Source organism: Mastomys coucha, unplaced genomic scaffold, assembly GCF_008632895.1.
Source record: "Mastomys coucha isolate ucsf_1 unplaced genomic scaffold, UCSF_Mcou_1 pScaffold16, whole genome shotgun sequence".
In the NCBI taxonomy this organism is placed as follows: Eukaryota; Metazoa; Chordata; class Mammalia; order Rodentia; family Muridae; genus Mastomys; species Mastomys coucha.
The window spans coordinates 45,433,629-45,457,343 of record NW_022196898.1 but is presented as its reverse complement, the minus strand read 5'-3'; the positions used below and the strand labels follow the sequence as shown (position 1 = coordinate 45,457,343).

Genomic DNA, 23,715 nt, shown 5'->3' with positions numbered 1-23,715 from the left:
GTAGAAAGGTTCAGACCTTGCTTAGCCCCCAGCAGTGAACACAGATGCCACACAATGGCTACATTCATTCACTTACCGTGCCCAGGAGACTAGTTACCTTAGGGAGTCTCATAGCCCGAGTGACAAAGATGGCTCTTCAGAAATGAATGGACTCATTATAGTTGATGGCTAACCCGTTTTCCTTCCATGTGGCATGTTTGATCAGCTCTGAGAGAGACCGAACTCTACAGGTGGAACTGGAAGGGGCCCAGGTGTTACGCAGTCGACTAGAAGAAGTTCTTGGAAGAAGCTTGGAGCGCTTAAGCCGGCTGGAGACCCTGGCCGCCATTGGAGGTGGGGAACTGGAAAGTGTGCGAGCTCGTCACAAGCATGCCTTCTGAGCACTGGCGGGTCACACTGCAACCCAGGATGGAAACCCTTGTTATACTAACCAGAGAGAGTTGTGTCTGACTTTACAGAGCACGTGTGACTTACTAATGGTACTGATAGGACTGCTGTCAGTAGCGGCAAAGGGAAGCAACTGTGTCTTCCTTACTCCCTGCACAGAGCTGGTTCTTAGTTAAACAAGGTCATGAAGCATACTGCGCATCTTAAATCATTCCATTTTAATTTCCCATTTACACTGCTCTTCTCCCTGGCCTGTCCTCACTCCTTTACCCCTTCCATGGGCCAATAAAGTTTATTCCCCCATCTTACCACCCACGCCACATGTCCCACATCATGTCATCAAATGCATGTGTGTGTATTATTTTTTGCCATCCTATCAAATCCTGCTCTTTGGAAGCAATTTTTAATCAAATAAAGTAATCAAGTATCAGTTTTAGGTTTAGAGAGAGAGAGGTTGAGAGTCCATGAGAGTGACTTTGGGGAGTAGTATAAAACCCTACTAAGGATAATCAGAACTAGGCAGGAGGATGTGAGCCGAGCTCAGGAACAGAGACCAGAAGTGTTCCTAGTACAGTTTGGCCTCAAAGGCTGCTTCAGAGTTGTCTGTCGAGGCACAGATGAAATCAGTGGACAACACGCTCTAGTCCATAAAATCCTATGCAGCTCATGTTCTTCAAGCCCCAGGCATGGCCTTTAGTCAGAACATGACTTTACAAAACAGTTTCCTAAACGAGAATCCTCTAGATAAAAAGATCATCTTCTATATGATATTTCCCACCCTCCTTTTTTTTTTTTTTTTTTTTTTTTTTTTTTTTATTTTGGTTTTGGTTTTGGTATTTTATTTGTTTGTTTGAGATAAGATCTCACTGTGGCTAGCCTGGAATGGACTGTGTAGATCAGACTGGCTTTGAACTCACAGAGATGAGCCTGCTTCTACCTTCTGGGTGCTGGGATTAGAGGCATGGCTGCTATCCCTGACTGTCAGCATCCCCCTAAAGAGCAATATTTTCCAGTCTCCCAAGATCAGAGAAAATATAATTTGTAGATGCTCATTAGGAGGGGAACCGGGTGGCATCCTTTATTGACCTCTGCTTTGGTGGGAGTATTTCTTCATAGTGGAGTAGGAAGTCTGTGAGGTGCTGCCATGTTCAGGGTACTCAGAAGGAGGCCTCAGAGATCCATACGTAGGTTTTTCTCACCATCTGCTTTCTTGGGACAACATGACAGGTAGAGACATGGTAGATAGTTCATGTCTAGCATCCTAAATATCAGGAATATGAAAAATAACAGGTTACTTGCAAGGGGCTGCACCAGAACCTTTCCTACTGCTGAAGGGTGTGAGGTACCATCATTCAGGCTTTCCAGCCCTCTGAGAAAGGCTGAGTCCCCTTCCTAAGCTAGACTGAGCTTTCCTTTTTTCCTTTTTCCTTTTTTTTTTTTTTTTTTTTGACATGGCACATGACATCCATGCGTTGACATGACATGTGTTACGTTCTAAATTCTATTCAAGATTCTGTAACCTCAGCTGTGTCTTTAACAGATGAGTATTGGTCAGTCTGAAGTGGACAGGAAGGAAATATTCTACCAGAGAAGCACTTGAAATCGTCTGATGAAGTAGTTCACAAAGATTGATAGCCATGGCCTTCCTTATTATGGATGTGCTACTACAGTTTTAACAGCCTTTGGGGGGGGGAGAAATTATTTAATATTAATAGAAGACATATTAGCAGAACCATCCAGTGTTCTTAGTCCCCCATTCTAAGATACTCTAAGGCCTGCCTGAACAAAACCTTATGTAACTAACAAGGAAGAGCATAATAGAGTTGAGCTATAGACCTGTCAAACAATTAAAGACCAGCCTGTAAGTCATTACAAGGCAATTAGGAAATGTGTTTACTCAACTTTACCAATAGACAACAAAGTTCTGCAAAGCTGCTATTAAGTTTCAACTGTAGGTAACTCTAGGGTTCTAACGGTTCACAGTGATTATAATAATGAAGGTTAATAATTAGTGCATCTGCCAACCTCTGACAAGAGTAGGTTGATAGACAAGTAAATTAAGAGTTAGTTATTGAGTCTATAAATGTGACTATAAAATCCGGTACTGACTTTCTGGTCTGATGCTAGAATGAGGCTGGAGACCTTGCTAGCGGGAGGGAATGTGCTGGGCCCACAAGCTTGTGCAATAATTTGACTCCTAGCTACCGAACACAATTCTGATGAATTGTTCTGTGTGAGCCCCAGGTGGATGGTACTATGATTCTACACGTCATTCATCATATAATTGGATTTAGCATGCTATAATCTTCATTTCTCTGTAGGAGTGTGGACTATGTTAGCTGAATTTGTCTGCCTTTGTTTGGATATTTTTTAATATTACAATAAACTTAGATTTAAAGCATCAAGTTCTTATAGAAGTTTGTGTTCCAATAAGAAATTTCTTGAAAGAAAAATAATGAAGTAGATTTTCCCTTAGCCTTTGTTTAATTAGAACTATAGAACTTAAATTGAGAAAACTCCATTCTTGATAGATTTCATTTGTCTCATATTTCCTTATAAATAGTGGGAAATACCTGCAGAGTGATGGTTGTAAGGAGTCAAGTAGGTGAGTCTAGTTTGTAGAACTACTGGGTTGAAAATGGCTTATAAGAAGATTCATTAAGGAATAAAATGTAAGTCCTTTTGACATGCTTTCTCTAAACTCTCTCCTTTTGTTGCTGTGTATCTGATTTGGGGGGATTGAACCCAGAACTTTGTGCATGCTAGGCAGGTGCTGTACCACTGAGCTCAAATCCTCTACTGCAGGTTTAAATTATATTGTTGAAATCCAATGGTTGGTGGGCTTCTAGTATTCAACATCTTTCTGACACCCCATTTTCAGCAACTTAGTCAAGTTATAACCTCTGGAAAAGAACAGGCCTACTTCAATATGTCCTCCTCCGCTCTGGCACGTTGCATGCTTGCTTTTCATTCCCCCACCTCTGCCTCATCTGCCTCCATACCACATCCCTTTGCTCAGGTACAGACAGCAGCAACCTTTTAGGGCTGCTCATCATAGGGAAAGCACATCATCCTTGTTTTGTAGTTTAAAACATTTTCAGCTATATGATCTGCAGAAGGAAACCTCTTAAGGATAAAAGAAACCAAAACCCATGTAGGATCCCAGCTTCAGAAAGAGTCTCCTTAGAAGGGTTTTTGGTAGATCGAATTTGCAGTTTACATATACATGGCTTCTGAGAAGGAGACGCATAATGTCATACCACTGTGTTTGTGCTCCTTGTTCAGTATGTAGGTAGTTAGAGCTGGGATCAGAGCCTGAAAATAGTTCAAGAAAATTGATTGAGCTCTCTCCCTTCTAATCTGCACATTAACTCTGGGGTCTCATGGTCAGGAAGAGAAGCATCAGGTCACACTGCACTGACACCTGCTTCCTCCTCAGAAGTAGCATTTGATTGACTATGAAGCACCTGACTATTAAGCCAAGTGTGTTTCCTCAAGCTGTCACTGCAAAACTCTGACCCCCTTGCTCAGACACTCCTCTGAATGCTGCAGTTCTAAAAACCAGACCTATGCACTCGGAAAACTCCGAGTCACAAAATCCTCACATTCAGAACTTCCCCAAAACCCTCAGCTGTCTACTCAGTAAGGGTCTTGGTTGTATTTAGCAGGTTTACTGTCAGTGGCCTGCCAGAAAGGGGGGACAGACTTTCTACGACTCTAGGAAAGCCATGTAGTAACTCAAGTGCCGTCACAGAACAAATGGAGTTAGTGCTCCTGTTTAGAGATGCAAGTATGCATTTCCTCATTTCTCTTCAGTTGAAACTCAGCAGACTTTTTGTTCTCCCTTTGGTAGTCTAGACCCATTTATACTCTAGAGAAAAGAAAGCATCTGGAAACGTAAAATCCATGTATGGCAGTCAGTAACAGAAACCAAAGATGCATGGGTAGGTTGAACATGGCAACGACTTCTCTAAGGTAAGATTTTCAGATCTCACGACATTTTGGCTTAGGGACTGAAGTCGCTCTATTGCCATTTACAACAATGGTTTAATTAAAGCATTTTATTATAATTAGAAAATGAAAACATGACCTGCATGCCCCCTGAGCACTGATAGAAGGTAAGTCCTCAGCTTTCTTCTCTATAATCACACAAGCCAGGATGAGTTTTCCAAATAAAACTTAGCATTGGAATTTACCAGCGGCAGAGAGTGAGAAATGGAAGGGAAATCAAAAACTACACAGCAAAAGTCTTACCAGATTTCAGGTAAAAATAATTCAACTTTCAAAGTGATACACTTGTTTTTTCCGTTCTCATTGTTTAAAATCAAATTCCAGAAATTAAAGTCTTTACTATACAGCCCTCCTTATGCTAAAGCTGGAAAAAGAAAAAGAATGTCCAACAGTATGGCAAAATGTTTGCTCTAAGGTAGCCTGAGAAGTGGGAGCGTTAGACACATGAGCCCTGTTCCCTCGACGTTGGCAGAGACAGGTGGGCTTGCTGTTAGTGGCTAAGAGTATACCTGCTCTGTGCAGCTGAGATTCGCTGCTCAACTAAGCTTTAGGAGCACGTACATAGACAGATATGTTCTTTAGGCTGCACCTTTCAATGTCTGAGGCTTTATTTAACAATGAAAAAGCAATGTTACTCGCTTATCAGGTGAGATTCTGAGGTGCTGCTGAGAAAGTATGATTGACAGCTTCAAATGAAGAAGGATGTGACACGTGATCAGGAGACTTGACACTAATTTATTTCCAGGACATTTCTCTAAGCTTACTTACTCAAAGCCTTACTCAGGTAACTGTGCCAGTCAACTGTAAATAGCTGTGTTGGGGAGCCTGCACTTTTTTTATATGTGTGTCAGGATATCAGCTAATGTGTCAGGATATCACACCAAAACTTGTTACTGATCCAGTAAAAGAGTCAAAGGCCACCAGAAGCTATTCACTTTCATTCTTAAAGATTTGTGAGAAAAGATAGGGAAAGCTCTTATCTTTTTTTTTTTCTTTTCCTTTATAGGAGCCAGTCTGTTGATCATTGTACTAAAATTCCAAGTCAGAACCAGACCCCATGCATGCATGTCTGTTTAACAAAGAGGAAACATGAATGTTCCCCTCTCAAGAAAGCGAGAGAAACAAACAAACAAGCAAACAAACAAACAACCAGCGTGGCACCTTTCTGTAGCAGTGCGATGGGCTTGTTAAACCTTAAAGATCAGTTCTCGCTCTCCTTGCTGAAGAGAAGTAGTAAATGCAGGCCAATTGGAGGGCCAGTTGCTGTAATGGGTGGCGAGGCCAATTGGAGGGCCAGTTGCTGTAGTGGGTGGCGGGGCCAATTAGAGGGCCAGTTGCTGTAGTGGGTGACGAAGCCATTTGGAGGACCAGTTGCTATAGTGGGTGGCGGCATCTCTTAATGTCCCTCCAAGGGCATGCTTCTTCTGTTCCTTGAAGAAGATACCACAACTGAGAATTCCTTGACAGGATAGTCACTTTATAGAGCAGAGACTGTGGGCCTGTATTCTGATCAGGACGGCCCTCATTTATACACGTCCTGGTAGTTTAAGATAGGTGAGACATTGAATAAACAACCTGTTAGAAAAGTAGGCATGAGAGTCCCATTGAGATTCTGTACCCTGGACAGTCATTTGATTACAATTTGCTTTCCAGTCATTTAACACAGCTTCTTAGTAATGCTCACAGTGACAGCCCTCTTAGGAAATGCGCATTTGAAAGACAGAGTTCCGTCATAAAGAGCCTTGGCTACTGGTAAGAGCTCTGCTACTTACTTTCCAAGACCACGTCTGTCAAAAAGAAAAAGAAAAAAGAAAAAAAGAGTCTCAGCAGAAGCTAAAGAGAGCTGTAAAGAATCCTGACATCAATATAGTGCTGAAGGGGAGGGATGCAGGAGAAACAGAGGCTTTATAAAGGATTCTACCTTTGATTCTCATGCAGCATCATGATACTGAGCCAGCAAGACTTGGTTTGTGATGTGAAAATGTGAGCGTTCCGATAATGAGCACCTGGCAGAGTGGGAATGAAAGGTGGGCCAAGGAGCACTGTGCAGGCTCCTCAGGGAAAGAGTTGGCCTGCACACTTACACTGACTGTGAGCTTTAGCTCTTCAAATTCATTTTCAAAATATGTTACACATGACCCGGCCATGTTTGAAGTTACCTTGGGAAGGTACCACACCTTGCCATTCCCTTATAAATAAGGGAAATAACAACCGCAGAGCGAAATTTGGAGAGAATGCCTTGACTCTATGCAGTTTTTATGTGACTAAGAATTGGAAAATGCATCCATTTTCCTATGAAGCTTGGCAGCTTTTCAAAAGGGATCACACTGTATCCCTGACAGCCGGGGCTTCCCCACATCTATGAAGCAGCAATTCAGAAAGAAAGCCATGCAGGCAAAAATCAGTAACATCAGGGCTACAACTGGGGCCACTGCCTAGGTTTAGTTGGGGTCTGTGGCCTCCAGCCTTGCTTACCCTTAACCCCTCAGCCCAAGGACCACTTCCGTTCACTAGCAAAAGGATACTGTGGAAGGGTAAGACCTAGTGATTACACAGCATGCCAGCACTGCTCTGAGCACACAGCATCAGCAAACCCTTTGAAGTCTGACGTTGTTTGAAGTTCACAACAACTGCCTGGAACAGATAGCAACTTCTAACCCTAATTAAAGTCACATAACTGGAAGGCAAAAGCAGGTCCCGACAGATGGTCTGGCACATTCTTAATCACCATGCCATCTTCAATTTAAAAATACCACATGAGTGAGTTTCTGCCTCACTGAGGAGAATACCTTGTATCTGCAGACTGCTTAAATTTTCAGTAACATTGAAAGCGTTACCTTTTAGAGCCTTGTTTTATTTCTGTGTACTTTGTGAAATCATGTAGCTGGTAGAAAACAAATAAGTACACAGGAAGAATGTGGCATGGCCTCCATTCTGTGTGCCTCGGAGCCTAGGAATGTCTAAGCACATGGATAGCATCCACCGAGAGTTTGAAGACAAGAGTGATGGTATTTCAGTCACATATATGTGCTGGCATGTAAAGCTCCATCTCAGAGAAGCACGGTTATTGGAATGGGCAGGTCATTAGCTCTCAGAAAATCTCACAGGTTATCAAAACTGAGCAGATGGTCAGTTCTGAAAGTGTTGATCTCATCCACTTAAAACTAAAATGTTAAACTATCCCAAGATAGTTAGGATAGTCGTCTTCAGTCGCCTTGTAAAAAGCTTGGGAAAGGGATTCCTTTACAACACATTCTTTTCTCTTTTTCTTGGAAGTGCGTGTGTGTGTGGGGGGGGTGAGGACACAGTCTCACTGGCCTCAAACAAACTATATAGCTCAGGAATACCTTCACCTCCTGATGTTCCTGCTTCTACCTTTCAAGTACTGGGGTGACAAGTGTGTGCCACAAGGCCTGGTTTTGCATGGTGGTGGGCATCAAACCAAGGCCTTCACTAGGCAAGAACTCTAACTCTGAGCCATGTGGTAGCCCTAAAATAATTCCATCCATTAAAAAACCAAAATCATAACAGAAAGAGGGGTGTCTAGTGATCACTTCTAGATAGGACCTTGTGTGAGACAACAGACTCATTTTACTCTATTTTCTTTTGGTTTTTGGCTTTATTCTCAGACACACATTTTCAGCATTTTTAGTTTTAGTAAAGAGCAGAGTAACCATTAAGCTCCATTAAGGGAGAGAGAAACAAAACCCCCTTGTAGTAGAGGGTTGGCGTAAGTGAGCATATTTTTCTCTTTTTAAGAAAAGATTTTATGTATATGAATGCCCTATCTGCATATATACCTACATGCCAAAAAGAGGGTATCAGATCCCATTATAGATGGTTGTGAGCTACCATCTGGTTGCTGGAAATTGAACTCAGGACCTCTGAAAGAGCAGCCAGTGCTCTTAACCACCCTCTCTAGCTCCAGGCACATTTTTCTTTTATCTGAATCTAATTTCTGATGAAGCCAGAAACAAGGCACCCTGTCCCGTCCCACCGGTTTAAAGAGGAGTAGTCAAAATATGGCTCGAGCAGCTGAAAGTTTCCCCACCTTCCTCCTGGAACTTAGTGCAGGATGACTTAGGGCTTAGACAGAGCAGTTAGCACAGCTCAGCAAGAGTGAAGTGGGAATGCTGATCTCACAGAGCTGTCTTGCCTCTCAGAGTCATTTTCTAGCTCAATAGGGAAACAATGAGCAAAATTGCTTTCCTGATCTGTCACTGAGTGGGAAAATTCCTTTTCTTTGCAGGGGGAGAAATGCCATGTCGACTGTTAGACAGGGACAAATTTCTTAAAATAAATATGATACAGATGTCATCAATGACTTGGCATTCAGGTTGTGGCAGGTTTCTGAAACAGCTCAGGCTTAGGGAAGATGTTCATTCACCTCTACCTACCAGGACTCTGGGAGCTGGTTCTGCCATTTAAGGGAGTAGTTGGAAAATCGCGCTGTATGCTGGCTATAGTGGGTCTCTAAAGATGCTAAGTGGTATAGCTGCCTCCTAGTCAATGGCTTTACCAGATAGAATCCTGCTCTCCCGTGAGAGCATAACAGAACTCACAGTGAAGCCTGGGCCCCTTAACCTCTTAGAACAGCACACTTACCACCTACCTCTTAGTCCGCTGATGAGATGAGCAAGCCATTGCAAATGCACTTGCACAGACTTGCAGGCACTAAGAAGTGGAAGGTAGATGTGAGATGCCCACTTTCTGCTTGGTATGCAGAAGTAGTTCTGGCTTTCCTGAGATAGGTAAGAAGTACGGCCACTCTAGCCATGAATGGCATCCTTCATGTCCACGTTTCATCTCTGAGTATCTGAGCTCAGGATGGAGTTCTTTGGTCATGGAAGAAGCAATTGGATTTGCTACTCTAAGAAACTCAGGCTTGCCATCCTGAGTCCAGACACTTGATTGGCTAGCCCACATCTTGCCAGAACCAGCTTTGTAACCTTAGACTAACCATAGAGCCCCAGGTCACTCAGTAGATACAAGAGGATTTTAACAGGTTGGTTGTTGAGGTGGGACAAAACTAGATCTTAATGCTTCCTACCTTGGCAAACTCCATGAGATACAAAAGTATCACAATAGATCTTCTTTGGTGTTCTGAAGGGAAAAATAAGCAATGTGGGTCACAGTTCTTAATATAGAATTTCATCCATGATTTTTTTATTATAATCAATTTTAAAAGGAATAAATGCTACATGTTTGTACCATCTATATTGTAGCCACTAGCCACATGTAGCCATTTAAATATAGACTCCTGACCACAAGCTTCTCTCTTAAGCAGTTCAGATACAGAACAAGGCCATCCTCGGTGACATTTGTCTTGCGCGGCACCAGCCTGAGCCTTTGCCCAGCCCTCTAACTGCAGCTTCTTGTTCCTTGCAGCAGGATACAGGTGCTTGTGCTCTGGGGTGACAGGCACATCACTGGATGATGAAAGAATGAGTCTCTATGGGATTTGAGCAGAGCAGTGCAGAGAAGTTTCCAGGCAAAGGATGTTAGCACTGAGAGAGAGGGTGTGAACACTCTGGAGGAAGGGTGGTTAGAGAAAGGAATTAGAAAGCCCCCGGGTCACCCTGGGCCTCACATCCTGATCTGGACCTCTGCGAGACACAGAACCCCAGAGGTGACTCCCCAGAGATACCGTCATCCTATGTATGCACACACACACACACACACACACACACACACACACACACACACACACACACACCATCCCAACAGTGGAGGCATGTGAGAGGAGAGGGGCTGCCCCCATCTCAGGAAACAAGGATCCTACTCTGCAGACAGTGGTGGGAGAAAGGTTAGTAATGTCTGTCCATGTTAAGAGGGTGTTACTCTGTAAGCAGAGTGGAGAAGAGTTCATTGAAGTAGAGGAGGGGAACACCTACCCTGAAGGTTTCCGAAGTATAGCTGCATAGTCAAAGTGAGTTTGTTTTGAGGTTTAGTCTTAGTATTAGAAAGAAGGTAACGTTGACATGGGAGAAGGCTTGCTTTCTGTCTTCCCTTCCACTGAAGGGCCAAGAGTTCGAAGAACAGAAGAAATCAGAGGTGGATGGCAAAGCACGTAACTGCACCTGCCGTCTGGGAGCCATCTGAGAAGGAGTCACCTTTCTCTTCTGGACTTTCTTCCAGGTGCGACTGCAGGCGATGAGACTGAAGATACAAGCACGGAGTTCACAGACAGCATTGAGGAGGAGGCTGCACACAGCAGCCACCAGCAAGTAAGTCGGTGTCAGGTGTGAGGGGTTCTAGGTTGGGGCTCTGATTCTCACCTTCAGCCTCCGAGCACTGGGGGGCGAGAGGACTTCTTTTATGTAACCTACTCCCCGCTCTGCTCCCTGTTCTCCCTCGCCCTTTCTCTACTCAGTCTATTTGTTTTTACTACCCCTATTTCTCATTTCTGCTTCTTATCCCTCCCTACCCACGTCTGTCCCTATTTACTGTCTGTAGCTTTAACTGTAGAAGAAGTTTTACTTACAAGACAATGGATACTTCCCCTCTTTGGCTTTTATGAGTGAAAGACGAAACAGAAGACAGGGAGCCATTGAAAGGCTGTCTGGGGAAACAGCAAGGCCTCGAGCCTGCCTAGCAGAGAGTGCTGGTTGAGAAACTCCCAGAGGATTGGAATGCCTCTGTGGCAGGGATCTTTCTCAGTGAAATAGAAGAGAGCTTTGCTCTGCACTCTGACAGGCTACCCAATACCCAGCCCTGACAAGCCTCAGGATTTGGCACTGGCCCACCCTCAAAGAAAGTGTAAGGTCTCAAGGACAAGAGTGAATGTCCCAGACCTCAGAGCTTAAGTCACCTTTAGTGATCATTGGAACCAAGTGTCTCTCCCTTGCCTGGTGACAATTAACAGTCACATCTAAATGCCTGTGGCTCTTAAGTTGTTGCAGCAGAGGACCATTGCTAGAGAGAAGCTGGACTTTCCTAGTGCTATCTTCCTTGGGGCTACTAGAAGTACTTGTAGGGGAAATGAGACTTGTGGGTCTGCATGTACATTTTCTGTGCAAGAAAAAAAGGGAGACATCCATTAAACTGACAAGAAGAGGCCAAGTGCACAGACCCTAACTGAATAGGATCTGGCATCGTTTGGGTCTCCCGAGGATCCAGGTTTGTCTGGGACACCAGACATCATCACAAGTTTCTTTGCTTTCTATCAAGAGCTCCTTTCTGTCGCTGTAGCCATGACAAGCCTTTACTCCTCCCTTCAACGTTTTTGCATTAGCTGCTCTTTTGGGTTTGCTTCTTCTGAGTTCTCTTCGTGGACTAATATGCTGCAGTTTTAATTACATATACCACTGCCTGGGTGCAGAGATGGCTCTGCCCCCCCCCCTTCCCGATTTCATCAAGGACCTTCAGGTGAGAGAATTTGCAGGACGGACAGAAGTCTACTCTAAAACAGATTGGGATGTTGGCCGCACACAATGGTTCTAACAGCTATGGGGCAGGGATAGCGTCAGATTAAATAAACAGAAGACACTGCCATCAGATTCAGACTGCTGTGCTCTAACTATTCCTGCTGCTGCAAGTCTTGCAGGCAAACTGATATGAAGCCATTTCTTCTCCAGTCTTCTTTCATGTAGCCTTACACCAAGATGACTAGACTGTACTTTGAGAAGGTCAGTACCTTCTACACCCACCCAGGAGTAGATGTTTACTCTGGCACATCACAGTGCTTGTCTTGGCACTTGGCACAGGAAGTGCTCGATATAACAGTAAGTTATCAAACCTTCAGATCAGGGCTTTATCCTTAATAGACAGACAAGTATGCCCACTGGACGAGGAATCTTTGGGGTGAGCACCATTTTCTTCCTATAACCTTTTCTTGAAAACTGATTTCCAGCTTTGTATTGGAAGAGCCTTGGTGTGTGACATTGTATATGAAGCTGCGTGTGAGTTTGGTTCATCTTTTGTGGGGTTTGAGTTGTGACTCTCCTGTTACCAATGAAATAAAGCTTGCTTTGCTGTAACTACTGTGTGTCCAGATTCTAAAGGTTTGTTTGCTTGTTTTCGGTGAAACAGCCCTTTTAAGATTAGCGTCTGAACTCTTTCTTATTGTATCCTTGGGAGATGAACTTTATTGTTGGCTCCACACTCCCTCTTAACTTAGCTCTACACACTTTCCCTAACAAACACAGTTGGCTTTGTGTTCCTGAACAAGAATCAAAGAAAGCCAAGTTTGTTTCCTCATTTCTAGGAAGTCAATTACCTCAGAAAGCCTGGCCACAAGAGTCATCTTCCCAAGATATATTGCTCACAAAATTACAGCCTCAAAAAGATGTGAAGTCGGTAATGAGTGCCTAGGAGAGGCCATGAAGGACACTGAAGAGCAGCCAGCCAGGGCTGTTCATTGAGACATTTGCAATGCAGAAGAAAGCTGATCAGTAGCCAAGTCCACATGCAAAGAGGACAGGGAACTAAACCTGACCTTTTCTTTCAGAAAAGCTATTTTAAAGTAGTAATATTCTATCATCAAATCATAATTAAATACCCGGAGTACAATGTGACGATATATACACACACATAGTGAAATAATTAAGCCAAGTTAGTCACTACAACTATACCTCATCTATTTTTAGTTTTTTATGATGAGGTTTTTTTGAAATTTATTTAGTTATCTTTATATTTAATGCTAACTATGGTTACCATGTTGAACAATTGATGTCAAAGCCCATTCCTTCTGTCTGGGTGAAGCCTGTGACTTTTCCAGTCCCCACTGTATCCTCCTCCCCACATGTTGTAGAGGATTATCATTTAAAATTGGGCCCAGAGGAGTCACACCAGTATCACACATACTGAGTTTTATTTGAGGAAAATAAAACTCTGGCCACCACCAACCATTCTTCTTTGTACTTCAGTTGGCTCAGCTGTGTTAGATCCCACAATTAAGGACAGTGGGGTGGTATTTGTTTTCTGTAAGCAGCTTTATTTCACGTAGCCTAAGGTTGTGGGTTGCCCTAGTGCTGTTTGTATTCTTATGTTAATTCTGCCTCCTCAAGAGGAGCTGTACATGACAAGGGGTAGATCAGGTGATTTCATGTGAGCCTTCTCCCCATTCTAACTGGTCAAATAAAGGCTAGAGCTTGCGATTGGGCAGTGGAAGGGAAAGGTGGAACCAGAGGTCTTAGAGAAGAGGGAGGAGGAGAGAGAACAGAAGAGGAGGTGGAAGCCAATATGGAGCAGTACCACGTGGACTGGCAAAGCTGCAAGTAGCAAGGGGTCTCCTAGCTGGGGAATCCGTTAGGATAATGGTAGGTCTGCCCAGTCTAGGCATGTAGCTTATAGCTGGGGAATCCGTTAGGATAATGGTAGATCTGCCCAGTCTAGGCATGTAGCTTATAACTGGGGAATCCGTTAGGATAATGGTAGATCTGCCCAGTCTAGGCATGTAGCTTATAACTGGGGAATCCGTTAGGATAATGGTAGGTCTGCCCAGTCTAGGCATGTAGCTTATAACTGGGTTGGTTGTGTGTTTTCTATGTGGGCTTATTGGGGTAAGAAATTACCGAAACAGACTAATGTTCTCCAGATTTAAACAAACAGGATATCCCCTCTTTTTCAGACTAATTTTTCTTTGCTTGCGCATTCACAGACACCCAGGTTGCTCCACGCAGTAGCCTCTGTGAACAGTGTTAGAGAGAGCACGTTCATAGCAATTCACATGCTGACTCAGCTCCTTTGGAAGTATACCCACATGTAGAGATCCTGGACCTCAGAGTAGTTCTGCCTATTTTTTTACTGTCCTGATAATGAATGAGTGCTCTTAATTACTCTTTCCTCCTTATGGTGTGTGTGTGTGTGTGTGTGTGTGTGTGTGTGTGTGTGTGTGTTTCTGAGGAAAGAACCCAGAACCTCCTACAAATGGTCTTTCTTAAAATGTATACATCACCATTCTGACACTCTGATACACATGAGGTAGGTGATAACTCCTTGGAGTTGTACTTTTTATTTTCTTAACGATGACCAACACTGATTTGAGAAATGATGGTTTCCTAATATCTTTAATATTTCCTGAAAATTGACCTTCTCTGTGAGAAATATGAAGCGAGAAGGTGAAAGCCAAGCAGCTCCTCCATTCAAGCAAAAGCAGAGATCTGAAGTAGGCCTATGAAACATTTAAAAGGTTAAATTCCAGAGAAGCGATGGCACAAAGGGGTTAGGTGATATGAAAAACCGCTAATAGGATTATGATTTAAAATTGGACCCAGAGGAGTCACACTCGTATCACACATACTGAGTTTTATTTGAGGAAAAGAATGGTAATACTTGCTTTTCATAGATGGTAAAAGCTAATAAAGAGTCTAGATCCCAATTCATTTTTCATATATTTATATTTAAATTATAAAGTTAGAAAATAAACAAACAAAAATTTTTCTTTCAGAGCTGTGAAAACTCAAACTAGGCTGGACATTGACTGGATCTCACCAGATACATTCAGCCGGTGGTCTCATATGTCCCAGAATAGCTGTGAATGCAGCCCTGCTAATGTGTAGATTATAATGTGTCATATTGCCATATCATAATGTTGGACACCTCTGGGTCTATTTATTTTAATAGAGAAATTATTTTAAAATGAGAAATCATACCAGATGAGCTTTAAGGTTCATCTGGCATCCATATTTTATGAGCCAAAATGTTTTCCTTTGAAAGAAAACAGGCACGCTGAAATCAATAAAATACACACACAGGAAGTTATTTTATTAATGGATAGTCCTCATTAAAGCTGGATACTACTTTTAAGCAGCAGGTTAAGAAAAAGGTGATTATTTTGTCCCTGTTCAAGTCTAATGGTGATTTTTGTTATGTTCATTGCCAATAGTTTATATAGAGTGGTAAGACTACAAAGTTTACTTATTTATTTTTTTATTTATTTTATTTTATTTTATTTATTTTTATTTATTTTATTTATTATATTTTATATTTTATTTATTTATTTTATTTATTATATTTATTTATTTATTTTATTTTACTTATTTATTTTTTGCCTACCTATTCATTATTTTGGGGGTCTTTGAAATGGTCTTACTATGTAGCCCAAGCTAGCCTGACTTCCAGTCCTCCCGCTTCAGCCTCCCAAGTGTTGTAATTACAAGCATGGCCCACCACTCTCGGCACATCACAAAGTTAAGTGAAGGTTGTGGTAATAATTCTTCAAAAGTGTCCTGCCCAATACCTAACCCTATTTTCTTTTTTATAAATACTGGGTGGTACATATAGAGATGGCCCCAGCTGACGACCCTTGGCAGCGGTCTTAGAGAGGGAGATTGTCTGTAGTCTGATCACAACTGGACTCAGGAAGCCCAGATAGGACTGAATGCCTGTAGCTGTGTTTATGGCTCTCTTCTACATGGCTGCATATCACTTGACAATTTTAATTGTGGTGTTATTAGATAGCATTATATGTATGCTATGTATGATTGCTAGATAGCATTACATGTATACTATGTATGATTGCTAGATAGCATTACATGTACCAGAAGCCTGCAGCACAAGTGTGACTTAGCTTTGTTAAGAGGACTAGCAAATGTCAACAGCTCTGGGGCCACCCAAGCTGATCTATCAATCACTGACCCATACACCTCACTCTGGGCCCTATTCTGTTCGATGTGTTAGTGACCTAAATGAATGCATAAAACATAATTAATTATATGAATCATCTTTAGTCAGGTGACCACTACATGGTTTGTAGAGATGCACATTAACTATCTTAATGGTTTTGTAATTGGGATACGAGTCTGTAGAACCAGAATAAATTTATAAGTGACAAACATGACTCACTATATTAACAGAGATAAAAGAAAACAGGAATTACTGTGGGGACAGTAGAGAGGAGGAGTTGAAATTGACCTGAAATTGAGTATAACTTCCAAACGGTGTCACTGAGAGGAAAGAGAAGCCAGAGTGACTGGGAAGTATGGGAAGTACTGTTGAGATTTGCGCTGTGGCACTTGCTTGTAAACCTAGCACTTGGAAGGATGAGCCAGGAGAGTCAAAAGTTCAAGGACAGCCTGGGGTACCAGTGAGTTTCAGGCCAATATGGGCTATCAGGCAAAAAAATAAAAAATAAAAAAAATAAGGAGGGAGGGAGGAGGAAATCCTTACATTAAACTAGTCACACGCTATGTAGGTTATCACACCCAGATTTGGAGTTGTATTAATACCCTTTTTAAAATGTAGGAATCAGATAGAGTTAAGTCCCACATGTATGACAAGAAAGGCTAAACAATCACCACTTCCCACTTGGGGAAAAACACCCTAAGGTCAGTTTTAAATGGAACATTTCAGAATGGCGTCAAGAGAGTCCTTAAGAAGAAAGGCATTGTGAAACTTTCCACTTTGTTTTCTTCTCTTGTGCTTAGAGTTATAGAGAGAATTTAGCTGACTGCATTAGCACAAGGGTAATAGTAGAAAAGGAAAACTGGGCACTTAGTAGGGTGGCTTCCCTCAACCCCTCAGTGTGATTCTCCTGCTGTTGGTAGAATTGGCTTGGCTTTGCCCCGCCTGTAGCCCCATGATCTTAAGTCTGGGACCAGTTGCTAGCTGCCTCCTTAGAGCACTGAGTCTTCATCTCCTCTTTGGAGTCTGAGTGCAGGCTGGGGCTTAGCCATTGAGCCTTGGCATCTTGGGCCATGATCTTCACAGTCAAGATGCCTGTGCTCTAGGGTCAGTAAAGCACTATGACGTAGAGACAGACTATCAGGGGACTCCACCCTCTATGAAGAGAAGCATTGCAGTATTGATATCTGCTAGGCCAAGTTAACCCTCATTTGTTTGCATTCAGGGTGTATGTATGTGCATTTGTGCATCTAACCATTTCTGGATTCTCTTCTTAGTCTAATAACAAGTCCTTCCTACTCATTACTTGTATCCTTGCTTCCCAGGCCAATCCCAGGGTTCTTATGACTACCTTAGACAGGAGACCATTCAGTTTTGTCTTTTGTTTCCATTAGGAACTGCCCTTGCTTGTGTTCTTGGGTGAACTCCAATGACCTAACTTCTTTAAACCCTGATTCTCTTTCAGCTCATCAAGGTGGCTTTAGAGAAAAGCCTGGCAACCATGGAGACCCAAAATATATGCCTTCAGCCCCCTTCCCCAGTAGGAGAAGACAATAACAGGTGTCTTCAGGAGGAAATGCTCCACCTGAGGGCTGAAATCCACCAGCACTTAGAGGAGAAGAGAAAAGCTGAGTCGGAACTCAAGGACCTAAAGGCTCAAATTGAGGAAGCAGGATTCTCCTCTGTGTCCCACATCAGGTACGTCCCAACTTTCCCCCAGACCATGAGCTACTACAGCCAAGAACTTGCCTCTCTGTCCCCCAAGGCATTGGTGCTACACCAGGGTCATCCACATCCCAGGATCTATGCCTTCGTGCTTCCATATACCCTTTAGAGAAAGTTAATAGTATTAGATAGTGTTAGATAGTAAGCTTTTGTTACTAAAGCAATCTGGACTTAATTCAGTATAGTAGTGTTTACTATTTACTGTCCAGATGTATATGAATAGACAGAATCTACCTAAGTTGTATGGGTGCAGCCTTCTGGATCAGAACCCATAATCATCTAATCAGGAAGCTTTGCTGCTGTATACAGAACCAGAAGAGCCTGCGAGAAGGTATAAGGGTCTGAAAATCACTGAAGGAAGACCCCAGACTTAGATAGTATGCAAAGACAAAGAACATTTATTCTGCAGAAACATCTAGCATGCAAGGGTTACCATTGTTCAGAATGGCTACAGGAGACAAAAGCCATTCAAGTCCCTTTTATAACAGAACCGCTTACTTGCCTCTGAGATAACAATAGACTTCTAAAACTTAGGGCACATTCCAAGGAGGTTACAAAAACCATTAAGCAAAGGTCATAAAGAAGATATACACTATAGGATCCCGGGTGCAAAAACAGGAGATAAAATAATTGACTGGGTTTATCTAAACAAAACTTCAAGGATGGATTAGTTACCGTCTTAAACTTTCCATGACCCTGTAAGCTAGGAACAAATGGTGAAAGTTAAGCCAGATAGTTATTCCTAGTGTATATGTGTGTAGGCAGTCTCTGTTATAACCTTATTCAATTTACAACCTGAATTTATGTGCAAACATGTAGTGATCTTTTTACCATGTGAACATAAGCTCTCGGAGTTGTCCAAGTACTGAGAACAAAGGGCAGAGATAAGGCCCCCTCCTCTTTGCTCCCCATGCCTTCAGCTTAGAGCCTTGCAATTCCTACTGAGACAGACAAAGGGGGCTTTCCATAGTCTCCAGTTCTGTCACTTTGAGGTGCTAAATGGACACTGCAGCTTTTAGTTTTAAAGCGACTCAGACAGGCAGATCAGCTGCAAAAGCCAAGTCAGAAATTCTACTAGAGAAATTCTAAAAGAGCTGTTTGCTCTCCATGCAGTTCTCTCTGGGTCACTCTTTCTTGCAGACCAAAGCCCAGTCTTTTATTTACATATCAATTCAGTCATTTACTTTAGGTTCCCTTATGAATATCCCATGAATCAGCACTTCCGACTTTAGATGCTTGGTTCTTCGAAGAAGACAGCAAGTACATTTTTTTATTGGCAAATGAATTCAGAGATCTGCCTGCCTTTGTAAGCACAGACAACAACTGGGTGGGATGTTGTTCTAAGATCACCATTCCCACCATGGCTGGGCATAAGCTTGCTCTGTCCCAGGCTAACCTTGAACTCAGGAATCTGCCTGTCTTTTTAAGCACAAATAATAACCTTTGCTGGGTAGGATCTTGCCCTGCAATCCCCACTCCTCAAATCTCTTTATCTCCTTCCTTAATACCTTTCTGACAAGCTGGCTCTTAGTACCTTTGTTCTTAGCTACCTAAGCTACCTTTGTTCTTTTAGGTCCATGAATCCCCTCATATAATTCATGTTGCATCCTTATATTTTGCATAGTTGAGAAATTCTACATTCTTGAACTCACGTTTTCAGTTCTTTCCCCCAGCCTTAAGGGCTGTCCTGAAGGTCACAGCCTTTATCGTTTGCTAAGGACAGTAGACACACCCTCGCCTCCTAAGACTCATGCTGCTTCTAATTATCAAGGACTCATTAACCTTAGAGAGAGAATGTCTCCTGAAGGAGGAACATAAAGTAGATTATATACATTATATACAAACAAGCTTCACACCTAGCAACTTCTCTCTGTCAGCACTTCTCTCTCTCTCTCTCCCTCTCTCTCTCTCTCTCTGTGTGTGTGTGTGTGAGTGAGTGTATTCTAGCTCAGCATTCTCAGTTTAATTGGTTTTATTACTTCAGTAAATACAGATGTTTCATGTAGCAGGCATATGTGGTGGACCTAGCAGCACAGGATGAATAGGAAAAAATGTAATATCTACCCTCTAGAAAGTCATCTCCTATTGCATGGACCAGAAATATAGCAAATAATTAAATGACTACATTTTATTTCAGTTCTGATTAGTATTATTTATTTGTATTCCTGAGCTCCAGTTTATCACTAAGTAATTTAAAACTAGTGATAACTAAGGCAATGATGAAATCCAGGATACAAATTTGTCATAGGCAGAATCTATTTTCTAAAAAAAAAACCCTTAATATTGTACATTTGTTTCTATATTTCAAAGGTCTCTAAGTATGTGAGACTATATGGCTAAGTAAAGACAAATAGACTAAGAGTCTAAGATGTGGGTGGAAAGGTCTTTGAAGAGCTGCAGACCCCAACAAACCTGGCCCTTGTGTGTCTCTCACAGGAATACCATGCTGAGCCTTTGCCTTGAGAACGCGGAGCTGAAGGAGCAGATGGGAGAAGCAATGTCTGATGGATGGGAGGTTGAGGAGGACAAGGAGAAGGGCGAGGTGATGCTGGAGACTGTGGTGGCCAAAGGGGGTCTGAGTGAGAACAGCCTTCAGGCTGAGTTCAGGAAAGTTCAGGGGAAACTCAAGAGTGCCTACAACATCATCAACCTCCTCAAAGAACAGCTGGTCCTGAGCGGCTCAGAAGGGAACAGTAAAGAGGTGCCAGAACTCCTCCTGCGCCTGGCCAGGGAGGTGGACAGAATGAACACAGGCCTGCCTTCCCCTGGGAAGCATCAGCACCAAGAGCAGGAGAATACTACGATAATGACGGCAAGGCCTGACCCTGGACCCCAGAACCTTGCGCTTGGGGCAGCCCTCTCAGTGGATGGCTACCAAGTAGGTGTGGGCAGGGGTGAGGTGAGCGAATCAGAGGAGGACTGGGGGTTTCAGCTTTTACCTTAAACTAACTGTTCTGTGTGGGCCAGGAGTATGAGGGGAAGGCGCCTTGCCACCACTAGCAGGGCTGTTATCAGAGGTACCCATTCAGCGTCAGAAAGGGTTCCATGCTATCTCATGAGTGTCTGAGCATTTAATTCTAGGTTACAGACTGTGATGGCAGTTATAAACCGATGTCTGCCCTCATGGCACTCAGTGAGTCAGGACAATGCTTTGCTTTACTTTCTTCCAAGATAGGGTTTCTATGTGTAGCTCTGTAGACCAGGCTGGTCTCAAACTCGGAGATCTGCCCACCTGCCTCTGCCTCCTAAGTGCTGGAATTAGAGGTGTGTGCCACTATCGCCTAGCCATGGTGGCTTTTCATTAGATGTAACTACCCTGCTGTTGGGATGCTCTGGTTCTTGACAGAGCCTAGACATTGGTGTGCAACGCTATCTTCTTCCCGCTGCTGCTTCCTCTGTGGTTCCAGAGTGGCGTGTGTCACATGCAGGGTCGCTGGTACCCTTCTGAGGGAAGGAACTTTGCCTTACGTTCAATGAAATGGAGAATTGAGAGGCTTCTGAGAAGGCCCTTGGGATGGGAACGCAGAGAGGATGGAGTGGAGATTTCCAACTCTTTTCTTTCAAGAGATTGAGTAAATGTTTATTACAAGCTGCTTCTGACTTGATTGGCACTGAGAAGTGCCCAATGGCAGGAAAACTGCTGTGGTAAACACATGGATGCACGCAGTCCACCGCATTCAGACATAGGCGTCACTGTTACCACATAGAGGGTAACCTCAGATCCTGTTTTGGTCTCTTTGCAGCTGGAGAACAAGTCCCAGACCCCAAACTCTGGACATCAGCCAGAATTTAGCGTCCCTGGCTCCACCAAACACCTTCGTTCCCAGCTGGCTCAGTGTAGACAACGATACCAAGATCTCCAGGAGAAGTTGCTCATCTCAGAAGCCACTGTGTTTGCCCAGGCAAACCAGTTGGAGAAGTACAGGGCCATATTCAGTGAGTGTCACCAGCTCCCTGTCACCTCCGTGATGTCACCTCTGTCCACAAACTCACCTGTTTCTCACATTCCGTCTTTCTACCCCAGCCTGTGAACACTTCAGCCATGATACACGGTCTTAGATATGTGGTGGTGAAATATTTTACTCCAATCTGTAGATGGATGTAAAGGATAAAGGAGGAAAACTAGGTCTTAACATTAAAGTGAAGAGACTAGAGATGGCTCAGGACTTAAGAGCTCTGGTTGTTCTTGCGGAGGACCCCAGTTTAGTTCCCAGCACCCCCAAGGTGTCTCACAACCCTCTGTAACTACAGTTCAGGGCATCTAACAGTCTCTTCTGGCTTCTGAGGGTACCAGGCATGGTCATGGTGCACATAGGGACATGTAGGCAAAGCGCTCATTGCACATAAAATAAAAGTAAACACATCTTTAAAGCCACAGTGAAAATGTAGGAACAAAACAGAATAACATCTGCGCTTGCTGATCTCAGGGCTGTCGGCAGCTGACTTGGGTCCCCGTGTGATGGTTTCTTTCCTCTTCTGAACCATAACAGATTCTTCAAAATCCTGGTGACTGTTGCTCTGGACTCAGCACTGTCTAAGGGAAACTGCTGTACTGAGCGGGTGCTCTTTAGTCACAGAGATACTGGGCACATGAACTTAGAAAGTCTAATTTTGGTTCATTTGATACAGGACAGGGCCAGATGTCTTGGGACTCTTAATCACTTCAGCTCCGTTGAAACTAAAGGCCTTGTGGGTAAGGGGCCTAATGGTCTCACCAGGGCTTCCCGACATGGCAGCATGCCGTTCCTGACTTGCCCACATCTGTATTCTCAACTAAGTGTCGGTTTTCAGAATCGAGCCTCTCCTGGGCTCATTCAGGTTGGAGAGAGTGCCAACTAGCTATGGCAGGTCTGATCATCTCTCACTGGGGTTCAAGTCTGCCTCTGACTTGTTGGCCAGGGAATGTGCCACTGAGGTTGGGATGTCCAGATACGCTGTGGTAGCCACCATCTCTTTCTGAACACAGGTGAATCCCTGGTGAAACAGGACAGCAAGCAGATCCAGGTGGACCTTCAAGACCTGGGCTACGAGACTTGTGGCCGTAGTGAGAATGAAGCTGAACGGGAGGAGACCACCAGTCCTGGTGAGTACACAGTATGTGGGTGCCACCTTCTCTTCTGGAGTGGCATGTTACATTTGGATGTCTGAGGCTACTCCCATCTGTGATGAGCAGTGGGCTAGGGAAACTGAGGCTGAAGGAGACCCAGGACCACAGAAGGATGGGAACTTTGGAAAACTCTTCAAAATAAGTCTATTAGTTTGAACTTTTATGGTTTCTGACACACCGGTAGTGGAAAAAAAATCAATCCAACTGATATTGCAGAAAAAAAATACCTAGGCCTATTTATTAAGGAAGAGACCTGTGAGTTTTAAACTGTAAGTTTAGGTTTTTTTTTTAAATTTTGTATTCACAAAAGGGTATTAGGAACTACAGGGTTCCTACAGAATTGAAGCTGAGGCAGTAGAGTGGGGCAGTTAGGAACAGGAAATCTGGAGACCCGCCTGCTTGGCACAACCCCTCTTTGATGAAATTCTCTGTGCCTCATATTCCTCATCTGCTAAAACAGCAATTAGGCAGCTAGGTAGCTCACTGGATACTCACATCAATGAATGAACTCTAGTAACACATCCTGACCAGCATTTTCCTAGTAAAACGTCGACCATTCCTGTCATCCTGGCTGCCACCACCCTAGCCCAGCTTGTGGCAATAGATATCCTGACTTGTTCTGATAGCCGTATTTTCCATCAAATGTTTTCCACGCTGTCTCGACTCAATAATTTTAAATCACGCACTGTCAGGAAATGCCTTAGAAGCAGTTTGTTCTTTAGTCCTTGTGGTCATTTTACATACGTGAGGCTTGGTTAATGTCTCACTTAAGAGACACTGACTGACTTGTGTGTTAAGGACACAGGACGCTGGAAGGTTTGAATCCCGGGTCTTCAGTGTACATGGTCTGTGACTGGCTAGCTTACCCACTCACCACCCTGTCATTGAATTTTGGATTCTCCAGCCAATAAGATAAAAAA

At 43.3% G+C, this 23,715-nt stretch overlaps 1 protein-coding gene across 14 annotated transcripts in view; it reads left to right on the top strand.

The window, feature by feature from the left end:
• LOC116093483 (myomegalin) overlaps positions 1–23,715 on the top strand; it is a 193,134-nt gene that overhangs the window by 143,579 nt on the left and 25,840 nt on the right. For all 14 annotated transcript variants that reach the window (XR_004119725.1, XM_031374950.1, XM_031374954.1 and 11 more), the window contains 6 exons: positions 206–333; positions 10,537–10,625; positions 17,429–17,661; positions 20,125–20,566; positions 21,432–21,624; positions 22,655–22,771. Coding sequence is in view for 13 of the 14 variants with exons in the window: in XM_031374950.1 (XP_031230810.1) it covers positions 206–333; positions 10,537–10,625; positions 17,429–17,661; positions 20,125–20,566; positions 21,432–21,624; positions 22,655–22,771 (1,202 nt within the window). In the remaining variant the exon portion in view is untranslated. The remainder of the gene's footprint in view (positions 1–205; positions 334–10,536; positions 10,626–17,428; positions 17,662–20,124; positions 20,567–21,431; positions 21,625–22,654; positions 22,772–23,715) is intronic.